The sequence below is a fragment of the Monopterus albus genome, unplaced genomic scaffold (genome assembly GCF_001952655.1).
Source record: "Monopterus albus unplaced genomic scaffold, M_albus_1.0 scaffold15.1, whole genome shotgun sequence".
NCBI lineage: Eukaryota > Metazoa > Chordata > Actinopteri > Synbranchiformes > Synbranchidae > Monopterus > Monopterus albus.
This window is the reverse complement of record NW_018127895.1, coordinates 947,796-963,144: the sequence shown is the minus strand read 5'-3', so window position 1 is coordinate 963,144 and position 15,349 is coordinate 947,796. Positions and strand designations below refer to the sequence as shown.

The 15,349-nt window shown below is 40.0% G+C and overlaps 1 protein-coding gene across 8 annotated transcripts in view; it reads left to right on the top strand.

The window, feature by feature from the left end:
• fam13a (family with sequence similarity 13 member A) overlaps window positions 1–15,349 on the top strand; it is a 47,749-nt gene that overhangs the window by 25,075 nt on the left and 7,325 nt on the right. For 5 of the 8 annotated variants that reach the window (XM_020591866.1, XM_020591861.1, XM_020591863.1 and 2 more), the window contains 6 exons: window positions 2,998–3,039; window positions 3,175–3,369; window positions 4,332–4,533; window positions 6,679–6,737; window positions 7,017–7,059; window positions 11,496–11,655. In XM_020591866.1, the coding sequence (XP_020447522.1) occupies window positions 2,998–3,039; window positions 3,175–3,369; window positions 4,332–4,533; window positions 6,679–6,737; window positions 7,017–7,059; window positions 11,496–11,655 (701 nt within the window). The remainder of the gene's footprint in view (window positions 1–2,997; window positions 3,040–3,174; window positions 3,370–4,331; window positions 4,534–6,678; window positions 6,738–7,016; window positions 7,060–11,495; window positions 11,656–15,349) is intronic. The other 3 variants (XM_020591862.1, XM_020591860.1, XM_020591864.1) reach the window with 3 other exon arrangements.

The window sequence follows — 15,349 nt, the reverse complement described above, 5'->3', positions numbered from 1 at the left end:
CATGGGAGCTTAACCTCAGCCCAGTCAAAATAGATTGTAGACCAGCCTAATTTTCTTCCTACACAGTGCAGTGGATTTAACTGGACTAAGCTTCTGCTGTGGAAACTTTGGAATTGTTTCCCCTGCATTTTTAATGGCTTCAAGACCATTTGACTTTAAATACACAGACACTAACTACAGAAACATATTATTTTGTTCCTACTATTATTTGAAAAGTTAGGTGCTAATTGAAGCAATTATATGAAGTAATCTTTACAATATAGTAACACTACTACTTTTAGAAATCACATTCAGCGGGACAAAATAACACAATAGCACAGTTAAATGAGTATTTTGCATTTTTCAAATAAACCAGACATTGTCATTATGTTTCTTACAGGGATTGTTGGAGATTTTAGAAAACAGACTGGGCTAGCTGGTTCCCCCAGGTTTCCAGTTTTTGTGCTAAGCTAACAGAGTTAGCTGTAACTCTGAGCAAGAATGCAGATAAGTGTATATACAGTAGCAGCCAAATGTTTGGACACATTATCTCATTAAAGTTTTCTTTTTTCCAGTGATGTTGATTGATGTACTAATTAAGACATTAAAACTATATATAACATGAGATTAATCATGTGCAATATGGAATTATGTAATAAGCAAAAAAAGAGTTCTTATTCAGCTTTGCTTTTTTAAATATCCCTCTTCGAAGGGTAAAGTTGGATAATAGTCATCCCTGTCATATAAATAAACAGACATAACTTTATTGCTTCCATAAAGTTTTTACACAAGCACTGTTGCACAGAATCACCAATCAGTTCTTGATATGGTTGGAGTTATAGTTTTATATTTTTAGAATGTGTTTGTGCTGAAGAACAGATTGTACATTTGGCTCACTCCTCTTCAGGTGGTGATATCTTCATTATGTTTTTGATGCAGTGACTCATCCCTCTTGACCTCTGGTCTCTTTCATCAGTAGGTTATGACTCATGTATTGACCATCGTCTCATACCAGACTGGGTTCAGACTGTTGCGGCGTTAGTTAAAACTAACACAGTAGTACAAAGTTATTTTGGGGCAGTGACGCCACTTCCTTTGGTGAATTACCAAATTGTTACACTTCTTCTATACTGTGCCAACCTGAAAACTGTTTGGGATCATGCTAGATGCCAGAAGATTTAATTACCAAATATTTTACACTTGACACTTACAGTCAGTCTCGCTCAGCTGTTCATTTCATCAACACCCTAAATGTGGCGCCAGCAGGCATGTAAGTGGGTTTAATGTTACAAACCAATATAGATAGTAGATGTTTCCCCAAACAAAATCTGTGTATTTTAGAAAGTCATGAAAACGAACAGTACAGTGCACCATATAAGGAGGTTTTATTACTTTTATCCAATCTAGTTTTCATTCAGTGTTTTTAAGGTGGAAGACATGGTTGACAGTTACAAAAATGTTCAAAAGGCTCCATCTGCTTTCACCATTTTTTAGCAGAATCAAATTGATCAGCCATTTATCTGGATACTTTCATAATTTTGAATCTGGTGGTGAATATAACTGTTTTATAGCAGTCCTCCCTAACAAGTAGGCCAGTCTTCCTTTAGGGCCCAATGATGCATAAGAGAGGTTACAAGAAAATATAGTGTATAAAAAAACAAAAAAAGGAAAATGCATTTCTTTCACACAAAAATCTGTTTATTGATGGTTTAGAAAATGTAAATAAAAAGGTGCCCTTCTACATTTAAATGAAGCAATCTAAAAGGTATAAACCACAAGTACAGTAGACTACTTTGTTCAGTGCTAAAACCGCTGCACAGAGCACGGTAAGCTTGAGCTGTTAGGCGGGGTGCTGTAAATATTTGTCAAAGTAAGATAACTATCTTCCTCGGGCACATATTGCCAACTTTGGAGATAGTCCTAGAAAGTTGGAGACTGATCTAAAATCTTTTGTCATATTTCTGGCCTTACCATGTCCACTGCAGTTGATGCAGTTGTACGTCTGACATTTGCAGGCATTAAAGACTAAAATGTTGCATACAGTGCCAGATCTTTTATTAGATAGTTGTCTTAAATCTTATCCCAGTGTGGCCAGGCATAGACCGGTTTAGTCTGGTGTCTCTGGAGCACACATGAACCACAGCTGACTGAACTTTCTTTCCTTGGTCTCCCTCCTTATCATCCAGCTCTCTGAATAAATGAAACTTAACTTAAAGGTGAACTATCTCTCTAGTTTTTGTGTGGTAAAAATGTTTATTTTGGTAATTTTAGCCATGAGCACTAACATTAAAACTGGTAATAACCTGCACCAGATATTTACAACCCCATGTTTATGATTTGACTTTGTTATACCCATCAAAATAATCATTGGCTTATCACACAGTAGGGTGTGTCCTCATTTTGTCTGATCCAGGATCCTTTGCTAATATCAGCACATGTCCAATCCCTTTTACACACTCACCTTCAAATCATACCATCACTCCATTATCTCTCCCTTGCACAGAGCCTGTGCCAAGCTTCGCTTTTACTGTCAACACTGTTAAAGAAAGATTTTTTTTTTTTCAGGCCACTCCTACATGTGCTGAGATAGCTGTACTTTGGGAAAAGCAGACAGGACATCTATCAGTTGGTGAGCCCTACAGGGGCTTTGTGAGGAGTAGAAGTGCAGATCATGTTATTGGGTCCTCTAATGCAACTAACAACTTACAGTATTTTAATTGACAATCAACCAAACTATTACTTCTTGTTTAATGCTGCCTCCTGATTCTGTGTAATCACAATTATATATGTATATATATCTAGATGTAAGTATGTTTTAGACCGCCTTTCTGTGTTTTACAATGAATCATAGTTGCTGGCTACTTGTACTCAGCTGAAGCTCACACTCACTCATGCACACTAGATGCCTTCATCACCTAGGGACAGAACCAGAGCCCAGGGGATTTTCAGCGTTGCTCAGTGATCTGTTGTGACCACCTGTTTCTGTAGCAGCAACTCACCTTCTTGTTTTTCTTTCAGTAACCACCTCTTCCCTGTCTACTGCAGACCAGATGTGGCCAAGTAAGTGTGCTTTTCTTACATAAAAAGCAGTGTAGTGCTGCTCTCGGAATTAACCAATTTACAGTTTTTATCCAGAGAAAAACATAATGAATTATCAGAGCATAACATACACTTTTTCTTTCCTGTGCCATACAGTTTTGTGAACAGAACAATACGTTCAACTGTGGAGCAGCACCTCTTTGATGTAAAACCTCTGCTGGATCATGGTTCAGAGGACTGTGATTTGGCCCCATGTCCACCAGCTCCAAAGGTGGCACCAACTGCGCGACAGAGACGTCGACTTCAGAGAGAGCAGCAGGAAGAGGGCCTAAAACACAAAGACACAAAAAGGTACAATGGCTCTTGCATCGTCATGACGCTGGTAGTTGATGCTACATTTGTGAAATTAGTGGCAGTTTGTCTTTAGTATCAGTAACATTAGTAGTAACATTTTTTTCATCACTGTCATTGTGTACCTAAAGTCTTATTTTTTCACAATAAATTTGAAGAAATCTGCTTATATAAAATGAATAATTTAACATTTCCGGTGTAAATCTAAGTCAGGTTTAATGTTTCTTCATTATATTGTAGGAAACTTCCCAGTTCTTTGCTTACTTTTAGAAATTGCATTACAAAATTATTTTTACAAGAATTCTTATTGGAAATGTATAATCAGTTATACAGCAAGAGTATACTACAAAAAGGTAACAACAAAAACAGATATGGACAGAATAAGGGGGGTTTTAATAATAACAGACTGACAAAAAATGATACAATATTTTTTTTGGCACTGTAACTGGTACATCAAGTTAAGATGCCACTCTTACTAAAGTCGGACGTCAGTGTCTCACTGCAATGCTGCTGCTTCCATGTGGTGTTTTGGTAACAGTGAACATTCTTAAGGTTTCATTCTGTATTGTAAGCTCTTCCACTGAGGCGCACCACAGTCATAACAACTGGAGTCATTGCAGTAAGAAGCTAATCCTTGTTGATAGAAACCCAGTGGAGACAGAGAGATCAGTGACACATGGATTAAAAGAGTGCATTAGTCCAGAGACAGCAGAAAGTGTCATTAAGAGCATGGCCCGTAAACAGATGGTAAATAGAATTAGCAAAAAAAAGCTAAACAGCGCATTGGCTTCTTGAGAAGGTGTAAGTAAGTGAGGTGTCAGGATGACCTTGGCATTTAGCCTTCTGAAGTATTTCACTTAGTGCTTATCAGGCTGATAAAGAGAGACCAAAGTGTGCTGTAGACAGAGTCGGATGGACAGCAGATGTCTCATTTCCTCACCCTTTTCTGTTCTGATTGATAGCAGAGCTGCTTCCATCCGGGCAGACAAGGAGAACATCCTGGCAAGCAGTGGAAGAAGTTCACCCAGCACAGGGGAGGACACAGGCACTAGTGCACACTCACAGGGAGGCCAGAGTGGTCACACTGAGCGAACCCCAAAATCCAGGAAATCAAAACATAGCCCTACTCTGGTGCAGCTCACTGACAACCAGGACGACCATGCAGTGAGTCATAATGTTTGTTCTCCTTGTTTCTTCTTGCAGTATCCTTGTGTTTTTTCATCCACTCCTCTTACCATCATAGGCCAGTCACAGGTGAAGGTGAATAGATAACCTTAAGAAAGCCGGTTTCTTTCAGTTGTTTAAAACATTATGTACTTTTAGATTGCAGTTCATTCTGAAATTGCTGCCAGTTTTACATATTAGAAATACATTTTACAACAGTTTCCAGGGCTGTTATCTTGAACCAGCATTACCACATTCACAGATCTTATCTAATGTACACATACGTCATTACAGCATTCGTCCTTGTTTTTGACTCACTGTAAATATTTATGAGTTGAAGTTAATAAGAATAACTAAATGGAGGCAAGTTGGAAGATGACAGGAAGCAGGGCAGCTGTTTAACGGCTCCCTGCTTTTCTCATTGTACAGCGGGTTGTAATATGGAGCGCCCACAGTGTTTTGCAAGAAGCAGTGCAAATGCAAGGGCCCGTTATGAGTGCTCAGTTAGCTGCAGCTTTTATCTGCTGGAGATGATGCTCCATTCACTGATGCTCCATTCACTTGTTCTTGAGAGCACAATGTTCCGGGTGCTGTTCAGTAATTGTATCCTGTCGAGGGGAAATTAATCAGAAACAGTAAAGTACTTCTTCAATGTTGAATGTTACTTTGATAATAGATTTTACTTTTTATTTCTGAATCCTTAGAGGTTTTAACGTCTATAACTGGCGTGTTATAGTAACTTCTACTAATTGGAAAATATGTCAATATACAGATTGTACATATATACAGTACACCACAAGATGGTAGATATTTGTCAACAGGAAGAGATTTTGCTAGACTGTTTCCAGTTAGGTACCTCATTCATGCCTCTGGCTGTATTATGTGGTTGAAAACATATTTAGAGGATTTTTACCTCAATGTGATGAAATACCTTGGTTTGAAACAGATGCTTCTATCAGATCATCATCAGATTCTCATACGGCTTTTGGACTGTTGTTTAGAAAAACCGAGCAATTTATATTGATCAAGCAATTAATTAGTTAATAGAGAAACCAGCAGATTAATTTATAATAAAAGTGATCATTAGTTGCAGCCCTAATGTGTGTTATTATTGAACACATTCAAACCAATCAACCCTAAATATTTCTTATAATATGAGACCAGATTTTGTTCATATTGCCTACCCCTTGCTTGTTCTACAGTATAGCTCAGCATTTAGTTTAAGAGTACCATAGCAATCAGATAATAACATACATGGTCAGTTATCTCGACAGTGCTTTAGTGCAGAGAGGAATGCGGAATGTGTGGAAGCAGCCGATGGAATGAGGAGGACATGGTGTAAAGCATACACCACCAGTCAAAGGTGTGGACACACTTTCTAATTGAATTTAATAGAAAAGTGTGTCCACACCTTTGACTGGTGGTGTATAGCTGTTGTAACATGATCTGGTCTCTACAGACTCTACAGCTGCATTATTTTATTATTCACATTTGGCTCCTAAATGATACGTGTTAAGGTAGAATTCAGCTGCATGGAAAGATGCTCCACAGCTGATGGAAACTGATGGAAACACATTTTTTGAGTTTACACTCTTAATACTCTGGTAAATCCTAGGCCGCTGGGCTGATTTATGTTTTTGCATCTCATGCCAACCTGTTATGTAACGGAACAGATGATACATAATTCCCTGACACACACATGGTATTGTATATATGTGATCGCTGGCACAGCATAGCTGGCTGACTGCAGAAGGTCTTTGTCTCTGTTGTAGTGAACAGCCATCTCTGTGAATGTGAGCTTGTTTGAAAGCCTCTTGTGTGTCATCCCCTGTGTTGTTCATAGTAAAACAGCACAACACGATACAATATATTCAGTGCTGTTGGTTCAGTGTGAACTTTTTGACAAATTTTAGCCATCAGATAGTTTTTACATTTATATTAAAGATACATTTTTATGCTAATACAGTTCATGCAAAATTACTGTAATGTTTGTAAATTCCAGCACACTTTCAAATCTTATTGTAAATTTATTTATAGCTCCAAACACCTCCAATATCATGAATTTTAAAGATGATAAACTAAATGATTGATCAAGGCCCATTTATTTAGATAATTAACATTTGAAGTGCGTACATCTTTTTCTAGCTAGAGGAATGTGTTGGTGACACACCTGGAACATACCGCATGAACACGTTTAAGAAAAGGTAAGCACTTCATGGTCTCCATTTGAACCCTTTAGGGTTTCTTATGTTGCTACAGTTGTTTTCCCCTACTTTTACCTTTTTCATATAAACACCCAAGTTGTACCACCTGTTGCCTAAGTGTTAGTTTCACTGCTGAGCTACTGGTTGCCACTAGCTGTTCTGTCTATATTGTTACCTTAAGATGGCTGTATGAGATACATTTTTGGATTTGGTTTGAAAAAACATTGTGCAATCGGTTAAAACATATTTACAGATGTGGTAACTGATCTTATTTTTCAGAAATAACATTACAAGAAAAGATGACAACCTTCCTTCTCCACAGGTAGGTTCAAGTTCACAGTTCTTTCCCTGTGACTCTTTCTCTCTGTCTGTTAGGTTGTAGGTTTTTTTTTTTAGCTCCCCCCCTTCCTCTTTCATGTGCCACTGGAGAATATTAGTCTTAGAGTGTAGGGAGAAAAATATGGAAGAAAGGGAAGGACTGGTTATTGAACCTCAAACTCTTTTGGTACTGAAATGTGACTATGACTGAAATGTGTCAGCAGCAGTTTTGGAAAAACTGCCAACTAGCCAAACCATCAAATGTGAGAAAGTATAGAAAGGATATTGTTTTGGTTTTAGCACTTAGTAGAAAATTAATGTATTAAATTAAATTCAGCAGCGAGACCATACATATTGCTTTACTTAGGACACAAACTTGCATTATATGGAAGTAAGGGTTAGGGTTAGGGTTAGGTATGTGTGAGCAGAAGGAAACAAAACACCTTCTCCATCTGCTCTAGCTTTCCTCTGGACCAGCACCACTGAACAGAATTATGCAGCACTGATCCAATATGGTGACTTTTTCTACACAGTCCAGATGGATTTTAGTAGCAGCTCAGGTTGCAGCTCTGCCACTAGCACCATACTGTGCCACTAAGCGACCATCTGGAGCCGGCGTGGTGCAGCAGCCTCTCAGCTAATGCCCAGGTTACAACACAAGCATCACACAGATGTGATTGTTACCATCAGGCCTGTGTTGTCTTCCTCTGAGCTGCGGTTAGTTAACTTAGTTAAAATAATCAATAGACTGACCCTGTCTGTACAATGACCTGTATCACCGCAGTTGATTCTCAAATGTTTATACAGTATGGCTTGAGTGCTTATGAGTACAGATATATAGACATTTACTACCTAGCATATCAGTAGAGCAATTATTATTAATTATTAAGTCTTCAATCAATCAACCAATGCAAAATGCAATGTGTGCATTTGTTGCTTTAGTCCTTTTGTGTTAGTGCGAATGGAACACATTTGGTTTTGGTCAGACAAAATTAAACATTAACATTTTATAGGCTAAACAGTTAATAAATTAGTTGCAAAAATAATCAGCACATTAATTGATAATGAAAACATTGCTTTCTCCTACTCCATTTCACACCTTTTTTATTTTTAAACACACAAGCCCTTAACCTTGATGTACTGCTGAAGTACTTGTCATAATTGATCATGACTTGTTGTAGCTTGAGTCCCTGTAAACTGACAACACATCGACCTCCACTGCCAGAACATATTCCACTTCTTAGGAAACCGATGGTGGGCAGTGAGATCTGCAGTGTTGTAAACCAGTTCATGTGTAATAGAATAATTTGTAGCAGCTCATATTCACAGTGACGGCTGCTCACTACCATAAATAATTAGGGCTTTTTACTTTCTGCTAGGTTGCTCTTTATGTTGCTCAGAGAGACACTGAGCATCAGAACAAGTCTGTAATTGTGAGCACAGATTTGTCTTCATTTTGAGCAGAAACTGGCAATGCACTGACGTCTCACCTCTGCTAACCTTCATGTATTATTTCTTTTTCACACAAGGCTGTTTGCTTGTGTTTAGACCTGTAGCGAGCTCTACCACAGATAAATCATGTGGGAGAGCAAAAAGAAAACAGAGATGCCGCACAGGAAGCTTTGAACTTTGAAATCCTCCACCGTGTGTGTGCTCACGCACACATGCACATGCATGTCCAAGGTTATCTGCTTGGCTGTGCGCCAACTTAGCAAAATGGCCCTTAAATTCTGCTATGTGTTTGTTTATACACTATTTTTGTGAGCTCCCCAAACAAACACAGTTTAATCATTGCCTAATGCAGCCGCTCATCCTGTCACCCCCACCACCACACACACATTGTACCTCTGTCTTTCTTGCCCCTCCTTTGTTCCAGCTGGACCTCTCATGATCATGTAATCATGGTTCAAGTGTGTCTCAGTGAACACAGGATGTTCTGGGAAACAGTGAGCAGTGAGTGTGTGTGTGTGTGTGTGTGTGTGTGTGTGTGTGTGTGTGTGTGTGTGTGTGTGTGCTCATACTGTACATTTGAACACATCTGGACCTCAGTGAGCTGCAACATCCGTGCTCCTATTAATCTACTTGAACCATCTTGAAGTGATGCTACACTGATGCCTGATGCCAATGATTCTGCTGCTGATTACTGTCAGCTGATTGATAAATCAGTTAAAACAAGGAAGATAAACTAATTATTGAAGTTAAAGTCTTTCAGGCTGCCTTTAATGGCTCTTAAGCATATAAAAGGATGTGACAACTACAGTGATACCAGTATTGTGCCTTGCCACAGAAAATTTGAAAAACTTGATGATCAGAATTTATCAGGCTACTTGATAAGAGGCTACTTTTATGTAAATTAATTGATTGTTGATTGATTAGTCTTAAGTAACTTTGAAACTGCAAACACCATAATGAGTTATTCCTGATTAACTCTGATAAGGTGCTAATTTGCACACAACTAAAATGACTGATGATTAATGATTTCCTTTAGCTGCTTTAGTTTGTGTGGCTCACATAATACCCCTCTGTCTCCCTCTGCACATTTCCTGTCTCTCTGCACCATTAGCTGTCAAATAAAGGCAAAATATCAAAAAAGGTTAAGACAGTTACGCATTAAAGACCAATGAAAATTCACCATTAGTTCATTAATGACACCAACCACAGAGTCAAACAAAATATAGTAATCATATTCAGAGAACATGTATTAATATTCACATCCATGTGAGATAGGAATCATTGCTCTTGCAGTTTTTCAGCATCTAAACAGTATTCTAGTGATAAGTTAGTTAATGCTGTAGGCCCTCTAACTTTGCATCAAAGATCTTTTTTTTAAAGTGATGCCTGAGGTGGATGTGGTGGTGTCAGGTCATACAGACCCCCCAAAAATGTGTGTTCACAAGTAAGTGGTTTGAACTGATCCAGACTGATCCAGCCTGGTAGTATCGACCATGATTCTATTAACCAGTTTATGTTAATGAAATCATGGAAGTATATTTAACTTTTTAAAGTAACACTTACACACATATTTTTAATATGTATGTTGTAGTGTCAGTACTCAGTGATTTTTCCATCACTGGTCTAATTTTTGTGTACCTTTTTTATGAAATGTTACTGTTGTTTGTTGTTTTTTATTTGCTTTTGTGCACACTCTGTCTAGACGGTGATACAACTGAACATGCCATCCTCTGGATTGTTGTTTAAAGGATTATATGTGTGCGTTGATGGTAAGGGGATCGTGATTGTTGATTAAATGAGGGAGTGCAGTATGTACCCAGGTCATGTTGGGCCTGACGGTGGAGTTTCATGACTCAGAAACAGTGACTGTAAAAGCTAAGGAGAGGGAATTTCTGCTGGTAGTTGGTCACAGGCTGCACGTTCTCACTGGGTACTAAAACCGCATCATCATATCCTGTGTGACTCACATCGCATTCCAAGTTATTTCCCATGTAACAGCTGAGGAGTCTTGATAACACTTAAGCATAAGAACACACACACACACACGTATCTGTGGCTAATTATGCTGTTACACCAACAACGGCTTAATATTGCTAACAGAAAACTAAACCAGGGCTGTTATAACCAGATAGAACTACACCTCCTCCTGAAAACCATGTGTAGGATTCATGGGGCCTAGTGGCAGTGTGTCTTAATCTGTTTTGCCTAAAAATAGTTGGTCCCACGCCCAGACAAAGGAAATACTACCCCATGGGCTTAGTGCTAAGTGATCCATGGACATGTTCTAAATAGTTAACTAGCTAAATATGTGGTTTTCCAGATTGTTATACCACAATTTTATTACACAGCTTTGATCCTTTAAGTTAAGTGGAGTTTGAGAAACTTTGAGATAAGGGCGAGAGAGGAGAAGCTCACAGATGAAAAATAAAAATGGGAGAAACTAGAATAAATGAATCGCTGGCTGAGGAGCTGTGCATATAGTATCTTTGCTCTGAGCTGAGTGTTTGTCTGCAGGGACAAATTACCCAGTCTATGTACGTGTGCTGGTGCACAATCTGTCTGCTTTCATTTTTTTTTTTTTTTTTTTTTGTCCTTAACTCCCTCCCCTTCTTCCTCCCTCACTAACACCCCTCCCTTCTGCTCTTGCTGCTGTGAAACAAACAAGTCTAGAGCAGTGCTCATGTGGGGAACGTGCATGTCGGGCAAGAGAGACAGCGAGGCGGACTACCGTAGAGACAAGAGAACCAGAGAGGCAGGGGTGAGGGATTCCAGGGGGTGAAAGATGAGGCGGAGCTAATCCACGTCTGCTCTCTTACACACAGCCAAAGACAGATGGGTGGATGCTTTGGCCAGCCAATCGCAGCAGGGAGCAGCCCCCTCTGTTAGGGCAGGGCCAGTCAGAGGGAGTGTGTGGCTCAACTTAAAGAGTGTGGTCACAGGCTGGTCATCATCTTTTGAGTGGCCTTTTCTTCTCTCATGGTTCTACAGACGTTAAGGATGAAGATCCAGGAGTCGCCTGTCACTTGTGACACAGGGAGGGTCGGCAGTGGAGAGGTGCGAGGCTCGGATCCAGACTGCGAGAAGACAAGCTGTGAGGACATGCCTCGGCTGGACCTGACAGCACTGACCGAGGACAACAACTGGGAAGGTGAGGGTGGAGGCCGTCCTACTGCTGTTTTCATGGTTTGATTTTTTTTTTTCTTACATGCAGGACCTTATAATGCAAGACCTAATCCAGAATACACGCCCTTTTTTTTATATAAACATACACTTACTCAGGCAAGTCACACTCTGTCCTCCACGCAGCTCTGCACATGGGTGTCTGGGGAGCAGCTGCACACCTTCTGCTGCCTCTCTTTCACCCGATGGAGTTCCTTGTGCCTTTCCCGCAGGGTTTAATTGTTAAAGATCCTCTTAAGTTCTCTAGCCATCTCTATGGAGGAGAAACGCTCACTGCTTGTTTGCTCAGTTGGCAAGATAAGGCAGCATTGCAGACAGTCTGTTGATTTATCTCAAGAGAAAATATGAAGGCGTAGCTACGTTCAGTTGTGGCTTTATTTAAAGAGCGTCACTTACTTGACAAGTTGTGTGACTGAATTGCATCCAGACTGAGCGGCTGCTGTGTTCCCAGTCACAAATCAATCATTACAGAGGAGGTTGCACGATGGTAACAGTGTACCAGTCAACCAGCGGTGGCAACTCTGTTTGCATATGGAGGGTTTTATTGATCCACTATGAAATTTTCATGCTTATCCTCCATTTTAAAAGTTGGATTAAATTTCTGAGCTGCTTGTGTTTGCTCTGCCACTCCAAGAATGGTGATGGTCGTGTTTGTGCATTTATTAGCAGCTTTGCATAAGATTGAATTTAATTGCAACTGATATAAATGTTAATTTAATTTATTGATGCTGCTTTATCAAGTGTCATTAGTAATGCAGAGTTTGCAGAAGGAGCCATTGCATTATTCATTGTGTTTCTTCCACCTCTTATTTGCTGCGTTTGTTTATGCAGCGTTGGTGCTTGTGCGTGAAGGAAATTGTGCACAGTCGCCATGCACTGAGTGTGACTGTTTTGTTAGGATATTGTGACAGCAGAGGCAGGTGGATAAACTAGTGTGTTGAGCAATGAAGCCGAGCATTTTTGCTGAACTGTACGCTGGAATGATAACTAATGGATTTATTTCTACGGTCAGATACAGCTAAAGGACATGTTGCAGCATGTGTTGATATCTTTCCACTGTTGGCCTTCACCCCCACTGCCAGCACTGTTTCCTGTTTGAGGTTAAAATCGTTCCATGCAATAAATCTCTCGACTTCAACAGCGTCATGTTTAGAGCATTAGCAGGCAGCACATGTTTTGTGGAGCTCTCTAGTGGCCAAATATGATAAATGAAAAACAACTGAGGTCTGTGAGAGTTTGTTGTTGTTGTTGTTATCATGTTAAATAGTGAAATATTATGCCTGAGCTAACAAAATATTACCATACTTTAGTCTGCCTAAAGATGTAGTGTTTGTTTATCTGGCTCTCTGCGTCAAGTGCGTGGTGTCAGTGATTGTGTGTGCGAGAAATTAAGATTGTAATTTGCATTGAGGGAGAAGGTGGAAGAGATTAGCTGTTTGTTCAGGAAATGTACACTGCAGATGGCTGTTTTATGAGGACATCAAGAGATTTTGTACTTTATCACTTGCTTCTTTTTTTTTGTTTTGTTATGTTTTGTTTTCTTGCCATTTTCCCTTTTTAAAATGTCCTCCTTTTACATTCTGTCCTGAATACATAACTAAGCTAATGGCAACAAGGGAGCCACAGGGAGTCTGCACGATTGACTGTGACAGGCCATTCAGACATGCAGTGTCAACAAGAGAAACGAGCAGGGCTCGTCATAACATGATTTGCAGTTGTATAAATGTATTCTGCAAAGTTGAACTATGAGGGGGTTTTTTTGTCTGTGAAGCTGGCATGTTTATTCTTCATTAGGGAGATTTAAATGGGGATTTATGTTCTGGCAAAATGAGTCTGACTGATCCAGCAGAAAGTGCCACAAGGGTTGTAAGTACTGTTAGGGAATGTCTGCACAAGCATAAACTTTATTGCCAAGTATTATCAAAAATACAAGGAATTTGACTCCAGCACAATAGCCCCCGATGTGCACAGCAATTTAAAACAGAGTAAAATCAGAACCACAAGAAAGAAAACAAAACCAAAATGTACACACATAGATATATATAAGTTAAAAGAGCTAGTGTAGCTAATGTACATCTGTATATTGTTGCACAGTGATGTGCACAGCGATGTTCATAAGAGATGGCCTGGGAGAAAACTGTCTCTGTCTAGATGTTTTGGCGTACAGTGACCTGTAGCGCCGTCCAGAAGGGAGGACAGAATGCTGTAAGACTGTACACATGGACATGCAGGTGGATGAGGGCATTAAACAATGGTGCGTGACCTTTGTCCCCGTACGGTTTGTACCCATGCTCATCATGATGACCTGATATTTGCTGCTTTGTTTCTGCCTGTCTCAAGATATCTGTGAAGATGTTAACAGATATCTGAACAGGAAGAGCCGCTCCCTGGACGCACACGTCTTGTGAGTTCATTAGGGAGATGCAGGGTTATTTTGATGCCCCGTTTATTGCAATAAAGAGGATGCATGCTGATCCTTTCTTTTTCTTCTATTCGTTTTCATTGCTTCATTTTGTCCTCCTCTTCTCCCCCTTTTTTTTCTTTCATTCATTTAGATACTCCATACTTGAACACCCCTTTCCTTGATTTCAAAAGCATTTTCCACCCATGTTGTTGTGATGGTAAGTGTTATGTAACATCACCCTCAGTGCTGACTTGCTGCAAATAACGTGTCCAAGAGAAAGAAAGAAAAGCTTGTCTGAATGACCTTTTCCTCTGCATGGCAACACGTCGAATGATCTGGATCACTGTGGCTGAGCATCACACTCACATCAACCTTTACTAAAATGGCAAAGTGGCCAGTGGCAAACTCGTTTCATTAGTCGATCCTGAACCATTAGAGAGCGGTTGATTTAGAGGATTAATTTCGAATTCCATGGAGCATGGCCACCCTGAGCTAGATAATAGACCTCATATGACGAAGTTAGGTGTGACTGAGTGTTTCACTTGCTGCTGTGAACGAGCTGTAACGTGCCAGAGAGTGGCTGCTTGACAAAATGCACGTACCTAGAAGTACTGGAGGACCCCCGGGACTTTGAAAGTGGAATTTGAGCAAAGTCACTTCTTGTATGCCTCAGCTCACCCTAGCTAAGAAAAATATGCACGTGCAGTTTTAGACTGGGTGTGTATATTTTCACGGGTGCTTTCTGACACCCCGAATGTTTACACTGACAGTTGGGATCCTTCAGAGCTTGTATTCCCTCCTTCTCTCTCTTCTCCCTGTGCGGCTACTCAGTATATTGTTAGAGTGCACTGACACCTGATGTTGGAGTTCTCTGCTTTTCCATGAAATCTTCATTATGTCTCCTGCTGCGTTTCATGTTGATTTCTCAGTCTGATATTTCTCTGTCTCTGCACACGTGTTTGAACCGACACTGATGGGGATGTATCTTTCACTATGCAGAGTGGAAACTAAAACACGAACTCGTCGCTGTACCTCTCAACAGGGGTCATGCCATGACATTATCCCACAAAGAGCCAGGCTTTATTAATAGCTCTGGGATTGTCAGGGGTAACTGCATGGTTATTTTAACCTGACATAGTTATTGCCAGAGTGGAGACTGTAACCAGGGGATGAAAAGAGCGAGCGAGGGTGGGCGTGTTTTACCCACACTTTCAGAACAACATCTGTGACTGTCAAGCCCTAGAGGAACCTTTTTTTT